The 14,338-nt window shown below is 39.6% G+C and overlaps 1 protein-coding gene across 1 annotated transcript in view; it reads right to left on the minus strand.

Annotated features, from left to right (window-relative positions):
• LARS1 (leucyl-tRNA synthetase 1) overlaps nt 1-14,338 on the minus strand; it is a 75,283-nt gene that overhangs the window by 35,042 nt on the left and 25,903 nt on the right. The window contains exons 13-15 of the mRNA XM_011231635.3: nt 12,435-12,488; nt 11,399-11,539; nt 8,914-8,991 (exon numbers count right to left, since the gene is read on the minus strand). Coding sequence (XP_011229937.1) covers nt 8,914-8,991; nt 11,399-11,539; nt 12,435-12,488 — 273 coding nt within the window. The remainder of the gene's footprint in view (nt 1-8,913; nt 8,992-11,398; nt 11,540-12,434; nt 12,489-14,338) is intronic.

Consider the following 14,338-nt stretch of genomic DNA (forward strand, 5'->3'; position numbering starts at 1 on the left):
GAAGAATTAATATCAATCAAATTTTGGAAACCAAAAAACAGGATAAATGACAACTGCATTAGCAGACTGAGGGAAGCCAGATGAATCCTAAACCAGCAGTAGAGAAAGGTGAAAAGCAATCCAATTTCCAGTGCAGAACCTCCAAAAAACTCAACAATCTGAGGTACGAGATGGTTCTGGAAGTAGAGGCAACAAAATAAGAGGACTAACTGCAGTCTGTAAAGAGGTTAGAACCCCAGACACCCTAATCCCACGCTATCCAGACTCGCAACTGGCCTTCTCTATACCAGCAGAATAAAGGTTTATTCTCTGGAGAGGATGACAGCATGACTCAACCAAAAACAAAGTTGAGGGTATCACTATCACAGTGGGAACAGCTGAATTAACTGGAAGGTCAGCACACTGGGAACTGGTATATCCCCTAGCAATCTTTTCAACTCCCAGAAGGCTCTGTTAGCTTAGACCTTTTAAGCCAGAAACTGGAAGAATCTTTTGGGAGGAATCCAACAGATCCAAGAAGCTCTAACTAACATCAAGGCTAACATTAAAGCATCCCCAAGACCCAAACAGCCCTTCTATTTTTTTTTTTTCCCAAACAGCCCTTCTAGATCTCCCCCAGTAAAGCCCTACTCATATGCAAAAAGATTCTGACCACCTTTTTGTACCCACTCTTAAATATCAACAACCTTTCTCAGAGAAATAAAAGATTAAGATTTCACATCCATGAAGAAGAATAGCATCCTATAAAAAAGGATCAATCAGATAGCAAGAATAAGCTCTTAAACTGGCCCTGAGTTGGCAATTTCGAAGGTGGATAATAGGTATATAGGAATTCATCATACTACTCTCCACTTTAACAAACAAAAACTTAGAGGAAGAAAAAGTTGAAGAATTCTCCCAGAAAGAAAAGGACTTCCAGAATCTAAGAGAACCAATATCTGAATAAAAAGAATTCAGAAAGCAAAAATAAAGAATGGAAGAGATGAAACAATCAAAGAAAAAGTCAAGAAACTTTCCAAATCTAAAGCACGCGAGTCTCCCAAACTGAAGGAATCCACCAAGCACCCAGAAAAATTAATAAAAATTGACCTACACCAAGGTAAATTTGACCTACACCAAGGAAATTTTAGAATACCTGGAAGAAAAAGAAGATTCCACAAGCTTCCAGAGGAGGGAAAAAACAGGCCATTCACAAAAGATCAGTTATTATCAAAATGGTTTTGGACTTCTCAGCAGCATTACTGAAACAGAACACGAGGGGTAATGCCCATTAAATTCTAAGGCAAAATTACTTCCAATCTAGAATTTTGCCCCCCAACAATCAAATATGAAGACAGACTAAAGATATTTCAGACATGGAAACTCGCAAAAATTTACCTTCCAGGTTCCCTTTTTCAAGAAAGCCACTAGAAGCAGAGCTTCACCAAAATGAGAGATTAAATAATAAAGCAACAGCAATGGGATCAAGGAAACAAGAGCTCCAACTCAACAGAAACAAAGGAAATTCTTAGTAATAGTGGAGGAAGATCCCAGATGACATTTGTCCAATAAGACTGTAAGCAACCAGTCCTGAATAAAACGGGCCAGAAGGCTGTGGGAGAACTTTCTCCAAGATGGAACCAATAGCATATTAATGTGTGAAAGTATTAAGAGAAGAAATAAACAGTTAGGGCAGTGTTTAGGGATGGAGTATTGATAATTATATTTTAAAAGAAGGAAATTAAAAAAAGAGAGAGAATTACTAACGCCAAGGAAAAACAAAAGCTGGGGAAGAAAAGTTCTCATTGTACACTTAATTGTGGATCGGTGACACCTCAAAAATGTACACAATGACTACTGCTCTCACAAAAGTTATAATACGCCTCCGCTAGGAAGACAGGAGGTAGAGAAGCATACACAAATGGTGAGGTTAGAAAGAAAGACACAAGGTAGAAGGAAGAGTTAAATCTTGATTTTCCACAGTAGGAAGTCAATGGCTAATGCCTAAAACTGAGAAACAAAATTAAGAAATTACTGTACTAGCACTAAGATTAAAGATCTCTAAGAGAGACAGCGGTTAAGAGTAAAAGAAACAGGAACAGAGGAGTTAAGATGGCGGAGGAGTAGGGGACCTACTGAGTCGAGTTGGATAGATACCAGACCATCCTGAACATCCACGGAATCAGCATGAGACGCAGGAAGATACATCTGGATCTCTACAAATGAACATCTCCAGTGAAGCGGGAAGCCATGAAACCACGCACAGATATCGAAAGATCAATGGAAGGGGGAGGGAGCTGCCGCGTTCGGGTGCTGGGAAGCAGTAGCCACCTACACGGGGAGCGGGCGGACTCGCAGACCAACACCCGCGAGAGAGCAGACTGAGACTGTGAGCCGGGGAGCGCGCGCCACCAGACTTCTCACGGAACTCCTGTGTGCTCACTAGAACCAGATTGAGACTGGGAGCTCCGGAGCGCGTGCGGGGCGGCTGGCGGTGTTAGAAATACAAAGGACAGAGACGTGCCAGCCCTGGAAGTGAGGGCTGGGCCGCCGGGTGTGGGGCGCACATCCCGGGACGCTGCAGGGTTGAGCAGCACCAACAGAAACAGAGTTAAAGTGGCCAGAACATCAGTGGAGAACAGTCTGCGATCCCTCTGCTCTGAGACAGAGGCTGAGATTCGGCCACTGCTGCTCTGACTCTCAGAAGAGGCACAGCAAACCGCCAGGGAAAGCCGCCAGAGAACAAAAACCTAGAAATACCGGTTCACAGTGTGCCCATCCCCATCCCCCCTCGCAGGGGACACGGAGACTCTACCCAAACAGGGTTGCCTGAGTATCAGAGCGGCAGGCCCCTCCCCCAGAAGGCAGGCTGAAAAATCAAGAAGCTCACAACCCTAAGATCCCTATAAAACAAGGGCACACGGCCTGGGTCCCGGTCAATAATTTGGGTTCTGGACAACCCCGCAACCTCTCCTCATCAGAATGACGNAATCCCCCCCAGCAAAGAAAAGACAATGAGTCTGTGGCCTCTGGCACAGAACTAATGGATATGGATATAACCAAATTATCAGAAATGGAATTCAGCGTAACAATGGTCAATATGATGTGTAGACTTGAAAAAAGTATTAACGAAAATATTAATGAGAATATAGACTCTCTAAGGGTGGAAATGAGAGCGAATCTGGCAGAAATTAAAAATTCTATGAGCCAAATGCAGTCAAAACTAGAGGCTCTGACGGCCAGGGTCACTGAGGCAGAAGAATGTATCAGCGAATTGGAGGATGGGTTAGTAGAAGAGAAAGCTAAAATAGAATCTGGGCTAAAAAAATCCATTCTCAAGAATGTAGGTTATGGGAGATTACTGACTCAATGAAATGTTCCAATGTCAGAATCATCGGCATCTCCAAGGGGGTGGAGAAAAACAGAGGTCTAGAAGAGATATTTGAACAAACTGTAGCTGAAAACTTCCCTAATCTAGCAAAGGAAACAAGCATTCGTGTCCAAGAGGCAGAGAGGACCCCATCCAAGCTCAACCAGGACAAACCTACGCCACGGCATGTCATAGTGCAATTCGCAAATATTAGATCCAAGGATACAGTATTGAAAGCGGCCAGGGCAAAGAAATTTCTCACGTACCAAGGCAAAGGTATCAGGATTACGTCAGACCTGTCTACAGAGACCTGGAATGAGAGAAAGGCTTGGGGGGGCATTTTTAAAGCTCTTTCAGAGAAAAACATGCAGCCAAGGATCCTTTATCCAGCAAAGCTGTCATTCAGAATTGATGGAGAAATAAAGACGTTCCAAAATCGCCAATCATTAACCAATTTCGTAACCACGAAACCAGCCCTACAGGAGATATTAAGGGGGGCTCTATAAAGGTAAAAAGGCCCCAAGAGTGATACAGAGCAGCAAGTCACAACCGATACAAAGACTTTAAAGAGAAATGGCATCATTAAAATCATATCTGTCAATAATCTCTATCAATCTAAATGGCTTAAACTCTCCCATAAAACGCCACAGGGTTGCAGATTGGATAAAAAGACATGACCCATCCATTTGCTGTCTACAAGAGACTCATTTTGAACCCAAAGATGCATTCAGACTTAGAGTAAGGGGATGGAGTACCATCTTCCACGCAAATGGACCTCAAAAGAAAGCTGGAGTAGCAATTCTCATATCAGATAGACTGGATTTTAAACTAGAGGCCATAGAGAGAGATACAGAAGGGCACTATATTATTCTTAAAGGAAGTATTCAACAAGTGGATATGACAATTATTAATATATATGCCCCCAACAGGGGAGCAGCAAGATACACAAGCCAACTCTTAACCAAAATAAAGAGACATATAGATAAGAACACAGTAATAGTAGGGGACCTCAACACCCCACTATCAGAAATAGACAGAACACCCTGGCAAAAACTAAGCAAAGAATCAAAGGCTTTGAATGCCATACTCGACGAGTTGGACCTCATAGATATATATAGAACACTACACCCCAGAACCAAAGAATACTCATTCTATTCAAATGCCCATGGAACATTCTCAAGAATAGATCATGCTCTGGGACACAAAACAGGTCTCAGCCAATACCAAAAGATTGAAATTATCCCCTGCATATTCTCAGACCACAACGCTCTGAAATTGGAACTCAACCACAAGGAAAAACCTGGAAGAAACTCAAACACTTGGAGGCTAAGAACCATCCTGCTCAAGAATGACTCGATAAACCAGGAAATCAAAAAACAAATTAAACAATTTATGGAGACCAACGAGAATGAATACACAACGGTCCAAAACCTATGGGATACTGCAAAGGCAGTCCTAAGGGGGAAATACATAGCCATCCAAGCCTCACTCAAAAGAATAGAAAAATCTAAAATGCAGTTTCTATATTCTCACCTCAAGAAACTGGAACAGCAACAGAGGGACAGGCCTAACCCACTGACAAGGAAGGAGTTGACCAAGATTAGAGCAGAAATCAATGAATTAGAAACCAGAAGCACAGTAGAGCAGATCAACAGGACTAGAAGCTGGTTCTTTGAGAGAATCCATAAAATTGATAGACCACTGGCAAAACTTGTCCAAAAACAAAGAGAAAGGACTGAGATTATTAAAATTATGACTGAAAAGGGAGAGGTCACGACCAGCACCATTGAAATTGCAAGGATTATTAGAAACTTTTATCAACAGCTATATGCCAAAAAACTAAACAATCTGGAAGAGATGGAGGCCTTCCTGGAAACCTATAAACTACCAAGACTGAAACAGGAAGAAATAGATTTCTTAAATAGGCCAATTAACTATGAAGAAATTGAGTCAGTGATAAACAACCTTCCAAATAATAAAACTCCAGGCCCAGACGGTTTTCCTGGGGAATTCTACCAAACATTCAAAGAAGAAATAATACCTATTCTCCTAAAGCTATTTCAAAAAATAGAAACAGAAGGAAAGCTACCAAACTCATTCTATGAGGCTAATATTACCTTGATCCCCAAACCAGGCAAAGACCCCCTCAAAAAGGAGAATTACAGACCGATTTCTCTAATGAATATGGATGCCAAAATCCTCAACAAGATCCTTGCTAATAGAATCCAACAGTACATTAAAAGGATTATCCATCATGACCAAGTGGGATTCATACCTGGGATGCAAGCATGGTTCAACACTCGCAAATCAATCAATGTGATACATCATATCAACAAGAAAAGACTCAAGAACCATATGATCCTCTCAATTGATGCAGAAAAAGCATTTGACAAAATACAGCATCCTTTCCTGATTAAAACCCTTCAGAGTGTAGGAATAGAGGGTACATTTCTCAATCTCATAAAAGCCATCTATGAAAAGCCTACTGCAAGCATTATTCTCAATGGGGAAAAGCTGGAAGCCTTTCCCTTAAGATCAGGAACACGACAAGGATGCCCACTCTCGCCACTATTATTCAACATAGTACTAGAAGTCCTTGCAACAGCAATCAGAAGACAAAAAGGGATCAAAGGTATCCAAATCGGCAAAGAAGAAGTCAAACTGTCTCTCTTTGCAGATGACATGATACTCTATATGGAAAACCCAAAGGAATCCACTCCCAAACTATTAGAAGTTATAGAACAATTCAGTAAGGTGGCAGGATACAAAATCAATGCCCAGAAATCAGTTGCATTTCTATACACGAATAACGAGACTGAAGAAAGAGAAATTAGGGAATCCATCCCATTTACAATAACACCAAAAACCATACGTTACCTTGGAATTAACTTAACCAGAGACGTAAAGGACCTATATCCTAGAAACTATAGATCACTTTTGAAAGATATTGAGGAAGACATAAAAAGATGGAAAAATATTCCATGCTCATGGATTGGAAGAATTAACATAGTTAAAATGTCCATACTACCCAGAGCAATCTACACTTTCAATGCTATCCCGATCAAAATACCGAGGACATTTTTCAAAGAACTGGAACAAATAGTCCTTAAATTTGTATGGAACCAGAAAAGGCCCCGAATCTCCAAGGAACTGTTGAAAAGGAAAAACAAAGCTGGGGGCATCACAATGCCGGATTTCGAGCTGTACTACAAAGCTGTGATCACAAAGACAGCATGGTACTGGCACAAAAACAGACACATCGACCAATGGAACAGAATAGAGAACCCAGAAATGGACCCTCGGCTCTTTGGGCAACTAATCTTTGATAAAGCAGGAAAAAACATCCGGTGGAAAAAAGACAGTCTCTTCAATAAATGGTGCTGGGAAAATTGGACAGCTACATGCAAAAGAATGAAACTTGACCACTCTCTCACACCATACACAAAAATAAACTCCAAATGGATGAAAGACCTCAATGTGAGACAGGAATCCATCAAAATTCTAGAGGAGAACATAGGCAACAACTTCTATGACATCGGCCAGAGCAACCTTTTTCACGACACATCGCCAAAGGCAAGAGAAATAAAAGATAAAATGAACTTATGGGACTTTATCAGGATAAAGAGCTTCTGCACAGCCAAGGAAACAGTCAAAAAAACTAAGAGACAGCCCACGGAATGGGAGAATATATTTGCAAAGGACACCACAGATAAAGGACTGGTATCCAAGATCTACAAAGAACTTCTCAAACTCAATACACGAGAAACAAATAAACAAATCATAAAATGGGCAGAAGATATGAACAGACACTTTTCCAATGAAGACATACAAATGGCTAACAGACACATGAAAAAATGTTCAAAATCATTAGCCATCAGGGAAATTCAAATCAAAACCACACTGAGATACCACCTTACGCCAGTTAGAATGGCAAAGATAGACAAGGCAAGAAACAACAATTGTTGGAGAGGATGTGGAGAAAGGGGATCCCTCCTACATTGTTGGTGGGAATGCAAGTTGGTACAGCCACTCTGGAAAACAGTGTGGAGGTCCCTTAAAAAGTTAAAAATTGAACTACCCTATGACCCAGCCATTGCACTACTGGGTGTTTACCCCAAAGATACAGACGTAGTAAAGAGAAGGGCCATATGCACCCCAATGTTCATAGCTGCATTGTCCACAATAGCCAAATCATGGAAGGAGCCGAGATGCCCTTCAACAGATGACTGGATTAAGAAGCTGTGGTCCATATATACAATGGAATATTACTCAGCTATCAGAAAGAACGAATTCTCAACATTTGCTGCAACATGGATGGCACTGGAGGAGATAATGTTAAGTGAAATAAGTCAAGCAGAGAAGACAATTATCATATGATTTCTCTCATCTATGGAACATACGAACTAGGAAGATCAGTAGGGGAAGAAAGGGATAAAGAAAGGGGGGTAATCAGAAGGGGGAATGAAGCATGAGAGACTATGGACTCTGAGAAACAAACTNAAAGAAAGGGGGGTAATCAGAAGGGGGAATGAAGCATGAGAGACTATGGACTCTGAGAAACAAACTGAGGGCTTCAGAAGGGAGGTGGGTGGGGGAATGGGATAGGCTGGTGATGGGTAGTAAGGAGGGCACGTATTGCATGCTGCGCTGCGTGTTATACGCAACTAACGAATCATCGAACTTTACATGAGAAACTAGGGATGTACTGTATGGTGACTAACATAATATAATAAAAAAAACATTAAAAAACAAAAAAAATTAAAAATTTAAAAATTTTAAAAAAGAGTAAAAGAAACAACTGAAACAGTTCAAAGTAAGCCTGTTCAAGGAAGAGAAATTTAAGACAATGTGGAATGATGGAGAGGAAACTGCTGGTTTTTTGTTTTAATAAGCTTTACAGACTACTGTCTCTCCGTACTAAGGCCATATACAACTGTTCAGAAATCAAAACTTAATTTATTTATTTTTTTTTTTTAAAGATTTTATTTATTTATTTGACAGAGATAGAAACAGCCAGCGAGAGAGGGAACACAAGCAGGGGGAGAGGGAGAGGAAGAAGCAGGCTCATAGCGGAGGAGCCTGATGTGGGGCTCGATCCCATAACGCCGGGATCACGCCCTGAGCCGAAGGCAGACGCTTAACCGCTGTGCCACCCAGGCGCCCCTCAAAACTTAATTTAAAAATTAATTAAGTACCTCGACAGAAAAAAAGTTTCAACAAAAACAAAGACAGAGGGAGAAGAAAAAGGATGAAGTAAAAAGTAAAGCACTACACAAGGAGAACTGTAACCAACAATATCTCAAAGGCCACTGCCAGGTAGCATCTTTGAAGTTCTCTGTGCTTTATATATGACAAGTTTACAGCACTACATTCATCAACATTACAGGTGAGATGTTCAAGTTCAATGAATTGCTAAATAAGTCTCCTATTTTCTGCCACAAAATATTTATCCTTAATACAGCTCCAGGTTCTATTACAGAACTCACTACTAATTAACACCGTGAAGTCTATGAACCAAAAGGTTTTCTCCTAAACCAGCCTTGGAAGGACAGCCTATCACATACAGTGTCAATCATCTTTTTCTGAATAGTCTTCTTTACATCTTGGACCTTCTGTCCTTTAAATCCATCCACCAACATTACCTAAAAGGATGAGAAGTGGGGGAAAAAAACAGACAAAACAATTAAAATTTGCTTTGTGCTCCCTCCAAACTTTACTTCTATCTGCAACCAAGGTATTTTTAGTGTGAAATTTATCACATTTATAATCTTAAGTTTTTATTCTGCCATAGCTTAAACAACTAATATTTATTTATTTATTTATTTTTAAGATTTTATTTATTTATTTGACAGAGAGAGACAGCCAACGAGAGAGGGAACAGAAGCAGGGGGAGTGGGAGAAGAAGAAGCAGGCTTCCAGCGGAGGAGCCTGATGTGGGGCTCGATCCCAGAACGCCGGGATCACGCCCTGAGCCAAAGGCAGACGCTTAACGACTGAGCCACCCAGGGGCCCCAACAACTAATATTTATAACACACCTGTTTTCCTTTTGGTTTAACTAGGATAGCTATCATGAACATGATTAGGAAGGAACACTCACTTCCTTTCCATTTCTCAGATTTCCATGTGGAGAGAATATCAATATGCTTACTCACTTCATTCCTGAAGGCTTTGGGAAAATGAACTGAGTGCATGCAGCTCAGCCCCATTTAAACTTCTGTTTCCAACTATGCCTGTTGGCAGCGAGCATTTTCCTTTGCTTGGCCATGTGATAAACATGGCCCTTACAGGAAGGCCTGTTTTTCAACTCTACCTTTTAGGTAGTGAGGAAATTTAATTCTAGGTCTAAGTATTGGCTTGTTCATTGTTGTCATAGATCTAAGCTACACAATCCCCTTCTGGCTGACGTTCTGATCTTCAGCTATGTGACTGATGTTTCTCTCTGAAATAGCTTCTATCTTAAATAGAAAAGACACAAGTTCTTTTTTGACCTTCCAAACGTCTAACATGCAAAAATGCTTTATATCTATTTAATTCATCATTATGAAATTATACTTATTGATCATTATGGCACGGTGGTTAAGAGCACAAATCCTAGGGGAACCTGGGTGGCTCAATCAGTTGAGTCTGACTCTTGATTTTGGCACAGGTCATGATCTCAGGGTTGTGAGACTCAGCCCCACCTTGGGCTTAAGATTCTCTCTCTCCCTCTGTTCCTCCCCCCACCCTGCTTGCACACACCCGCACTCACTCTCTCTCAAATAAATAAATAAGCAAGCAGGCACAAATCCTAGAGCCAAGCTGCCCAGTGTGAGTACCAGCTCTGCCACTGGCTACCTATCTGACTGATTCTAGGTAAATTACTTAATATCTTAGTACCTCAATCCTCACCTGTAAAATGGAATAGCACCTACCTCACAAGGTTATTTTGAGATTTAAATAAGTTAACATGTAAGTACTATATAAGTGGTGACTTTTATTATCACCCAAAAAGTATAAGTCACTTAAAAAAAGACATATAACCAATTATGATTATCTAGAAAAATGAGAGTAAAGGTAAAAATAAAAAATTCTCATTCATTGCCTTAAAATCTTCATTTCAACCTCAAGTCACTAGTAACTTGGCTGGATTTTTACTTCCTCTAGCTTAGTCTTCTTTCCATGGAAATGCAAGCCACATTAACATATGCACAATTAAGGAAAAAAGAGAGGTTCAAAACATGTTTTTTGTGCTCACCTGACAGTTAGTACGCATTAATTAAGTAAATTAATGAACTGAATAAAAATGCTAATTTAAAATATGAACTCCTCAATTAAAAGAGCAAAAGAAGGAACCAGGTATTGCCCATGCAATAAATCCATGGAATTTATTGCAAAATAATATGAACTAACTTTAAATAATCTTCTCAGTAAACTCATTTCTTAGATATTCTTAGAGGACACAAAAATATAATTTCTGCAAATGCTATTAGATAAAAAATAGATTGAAAAAAGAAATCTGGAGGGGCTCCTGGATGGCTGTCATTAAATGTCTGCCTTCAGCTCAGATCATGATCACAGGGTCCCAGGATCGAGCCCCAAGTTGGGCTCCCTGCTCAGAGGGCAGCCTGCTTCTCCCTCTCCCTCTGCCCCTCCCACTGCTTGTGCTGTGTCTCTCCTCTCTCTTTCAAATACATAAATAAAATCTTTAAATAAGTAATAAAAAAAAGAAATCTATGGGGCGCCTGGGTAGCGCAGCTGTTAAGCGTCTGCCTTCGGCTCAGGGTGTGATCCCGGCATTCCGGGATCGAGTCCCACATCAGGCTCCTCCACTGGGAGCCTGCTTCTTCCTCTCCTACTCCCCTGCTGTGTTCCCTTCTCTCGCTGGCTGTCTCTCTGTCACATAAATAAATAAAATCTTCTTAAAAAAAAAAGAAATCTGGAAACAGAAGAACATAGTCTCATATTAATCTCTCTCAAATCAGTATATATTTGAAACTATACTGAATTTTTCTATTTTTTTCCTAATCATTGAAAAAATTACAGAGCAAAACTAAAAAATTATTACTTACACCATCATAAAACCCTTTTAGATATAACTTCTCCTTTGCTTCTGCAAGTTTTTCTCGGTCATTCTGGCTTTGAACTTTCAAATCATCACAAATGGTTACAGCAGAAAGATTTCCAAAACCTGGGATTTCAATGATTGGCACCTGCAAAGAACAGCAATGTCAGGAACTTATTCACACTGAATGAACACAAAAACAGCTCCATGGGGCATAATCCTCTTGCCTCTACTGTCCAATGAAGTCATTTCAGATTTTATGTATCATTACAGAAGCACCACACATCAGGCAATCACAGTGACTAACATCCATATGTGAATTTGTCTTTCTACTCTCCTCCGAAGGAACTACATAAGTTCTCTGCACCAACCCCCAAACTGTCCTCCCTCACTACAGAACACACCTTCTCCAGCTCACAACCCTACACTAGCATAGAATTACTAAATAATAATGAAACTAGGATAATAAGGAAACTAGGGCGCCTGGGTGGCTCAGGTGGTGAACCGTCTGCCTTCGGCTCAAGGTCGTGGTCCCAAGGTCCTGAGATCAAGCCCTTTTCTTAGTGAAACTAGGAAAATGATGTAAACAATTAAATTTTATGGATGGTCTTATTTCTGGTTTATGATAAGTCTTCCAGATTCTTCATGAAAGTTATTTGCAAGTGATTCAAATTTTTTTCTTCTCCAGGCACTAATATGAAAACAACAAAAGCATTCACGACTAATATGGCAAAACTCTGTCTTTAGAAGCTTGGAAACAAGCCACAGTAGCAAAATAAGCGACTACAAAATTGGTGATGCTAAGAAAGTCGTTTGTTCCAGAATTACAGGTGCCGGGTGCTAAGAAAATGCGTTTTGTTGGTCTTTCTCTCACTCTCAACTGCCATAGCAGATATCAAATAAAGTAAGTAAACTCTTATACAAACTCCCTCTCATTTTTTTATATTCACCAATTATTCAATTTTGTTACAAGGAAAATGTTGGCTCTTTTTTTCACTGATAAAGAGATGGGTGTGAATATTCTGAGTCACCCATGTACTCACCGGCTCAAATGGCAAGACCATGTCATCTCTAATTCCATACTTTGCTCGTAAGGCCTACAAAAAAATTTTGCAAATTAACACTCATGATCAGCATTAGTGGCATTATCATTGAGAGAACCAACACCAAAACTTTTTAAAATTATCTGTTCTCCTCTCCATACAGAGAATTTTTAAAATTTTACAAAATATCTCAAGAAGGGACCTATGACTTTTAAAAACTCAACTGTTTAAGAGTAAATGGCTTAAATTATGAAATAGTAAGCCAAAAGTAAAAATTTACACATACACTCACACACACCCCAATGAAAATGAGGTTCATTTACTAGGTTGCAATGAAAATGTGAGTATCAGAAAACTTTTTTTAAAGTTTTATGAAACCCAACAAAACAGATTAAAAAAGAAAAATCACATGATCCTATCAACAGATGCAAGAAAAGCATTTGACAAAATCCAACACTCAGTCATGATAAAAACTCCTAGGGGCGCCTGGGTGGCTCAGGTGGTGAACCGTCTACCTTCGGCTCAGGTCATGATCCCAGGGTCCTGAGATCAAGCCCTGCATTGGGCTCCCTGCTTGGCGGGAAGCTTGCTTCTCCCTCTCCCACTCCCCCTGCTGGGTTCCCTCTCTCACTGTCAAATAAATAAATAAAAATCTTAAAAAAAAACAAAAACAAAAACCTCCTAATAAACAGGAACAGATGCAGACCTTCTAAACTTGATAAAGACTATCTACAAAAAACCAACAACTAACATCATACTTAATGATGAGAAACTCAAAGCTTTCCCACTAAGATCAGGTATGAGGCAAGGACGTCCCCACTCACTGCAGCTTTTCAGCATCATTCTGAATGTCCTTGCTAATACAGTAAGGGAAGAAGATAAAATAAAGGGTATACAGATTGGGAAGGGCAACATAAAACTGTCTTTGTTCACAGAAGAAATGAATATCTGTAAAAAAACCAAAAGAATCAAGGAAAAAAACTCCTGGAACTAATAAACTATTACAGCAAGGTTGCAGGATAGAGTTAATTATACAAAAGTTAACTGCATTCCAATGTACTAAGAATGAGCAAGTGGAATTCAAAATTAAAAACATAATACCATTTATATTAGCACCCCCCAAATCAAATACTTAGGTACAAAAGTAACAATACATACATAAGATCTATATGAGAAAAACTACAAAACTCTGTGAACAGAATCAAAAAATTAAATAAATGGACAGGTACTTCATGTTCATGGACTGGAAGATTCAGTACTGTGAAGATGTCAATTCTTCACAACTTATCTACAGATTCAATGCAATCTCAACTGAAATCCCATCAAGTTATTTTATGAATATCAACAAATTGATTGCAAAGTTTATACAGAGAGGCAAAAGACCCAAAATAGTCAACTCAATATTGAAAAACAAAGTTGGCTTCTGGCTTCAAGACTTCCTATAAAGTTACAGTAATCAATACAGTGTGGTACTAAAAGAAGAGACAGATAGTTCAGTGGAACAACACAGAGAGGCCAGAAATAGACCCCAAAAATATAGTCAACCGATCTTTGACAAAGGAGCAAAGGCAATACAGTAATTCAAAGACCGTCTTTTCAACAAATGTTATTGGTACAACTGGACTTTCACTTGCAAAAAAAAAAAAAAAAAATGAATCTAGACACAGACCTCACATTGCCACAAAAATGAACTCAAAATGGATCACAGACCTAGATGTAAAACACAAAACTATGAAATTCCCTAGAAGATAACGTAGGTGAAAACTTAAATGACCACAGGTATGGTGGTGCCTTTTTAGATACAAAATCAAAGACACAATCCATGCAAGAAATAATAAGCTGAACATCATTAAAATCAAAAACTGCTCTGCAAAAGACAGGATCAGGAATTAAAAGACAAGCCA

This window comes from Ailuropoda melanoleuca, chromosome 3, assembly GCF_002007445.2.
Source record: "Ailuropoda melanoleuca isolate Jingjing chromosome 3, ASM200744v2, whole genome shotgun sequence".
In the NCBI taxonomy this organism is placed as follows: domain Eukaryota; kingdom Metazoa; phylum Chordata; class Mammalia; order Carnivora; family Ursidae; genus Ailuropoda; species Ailuropoda melanoleuca.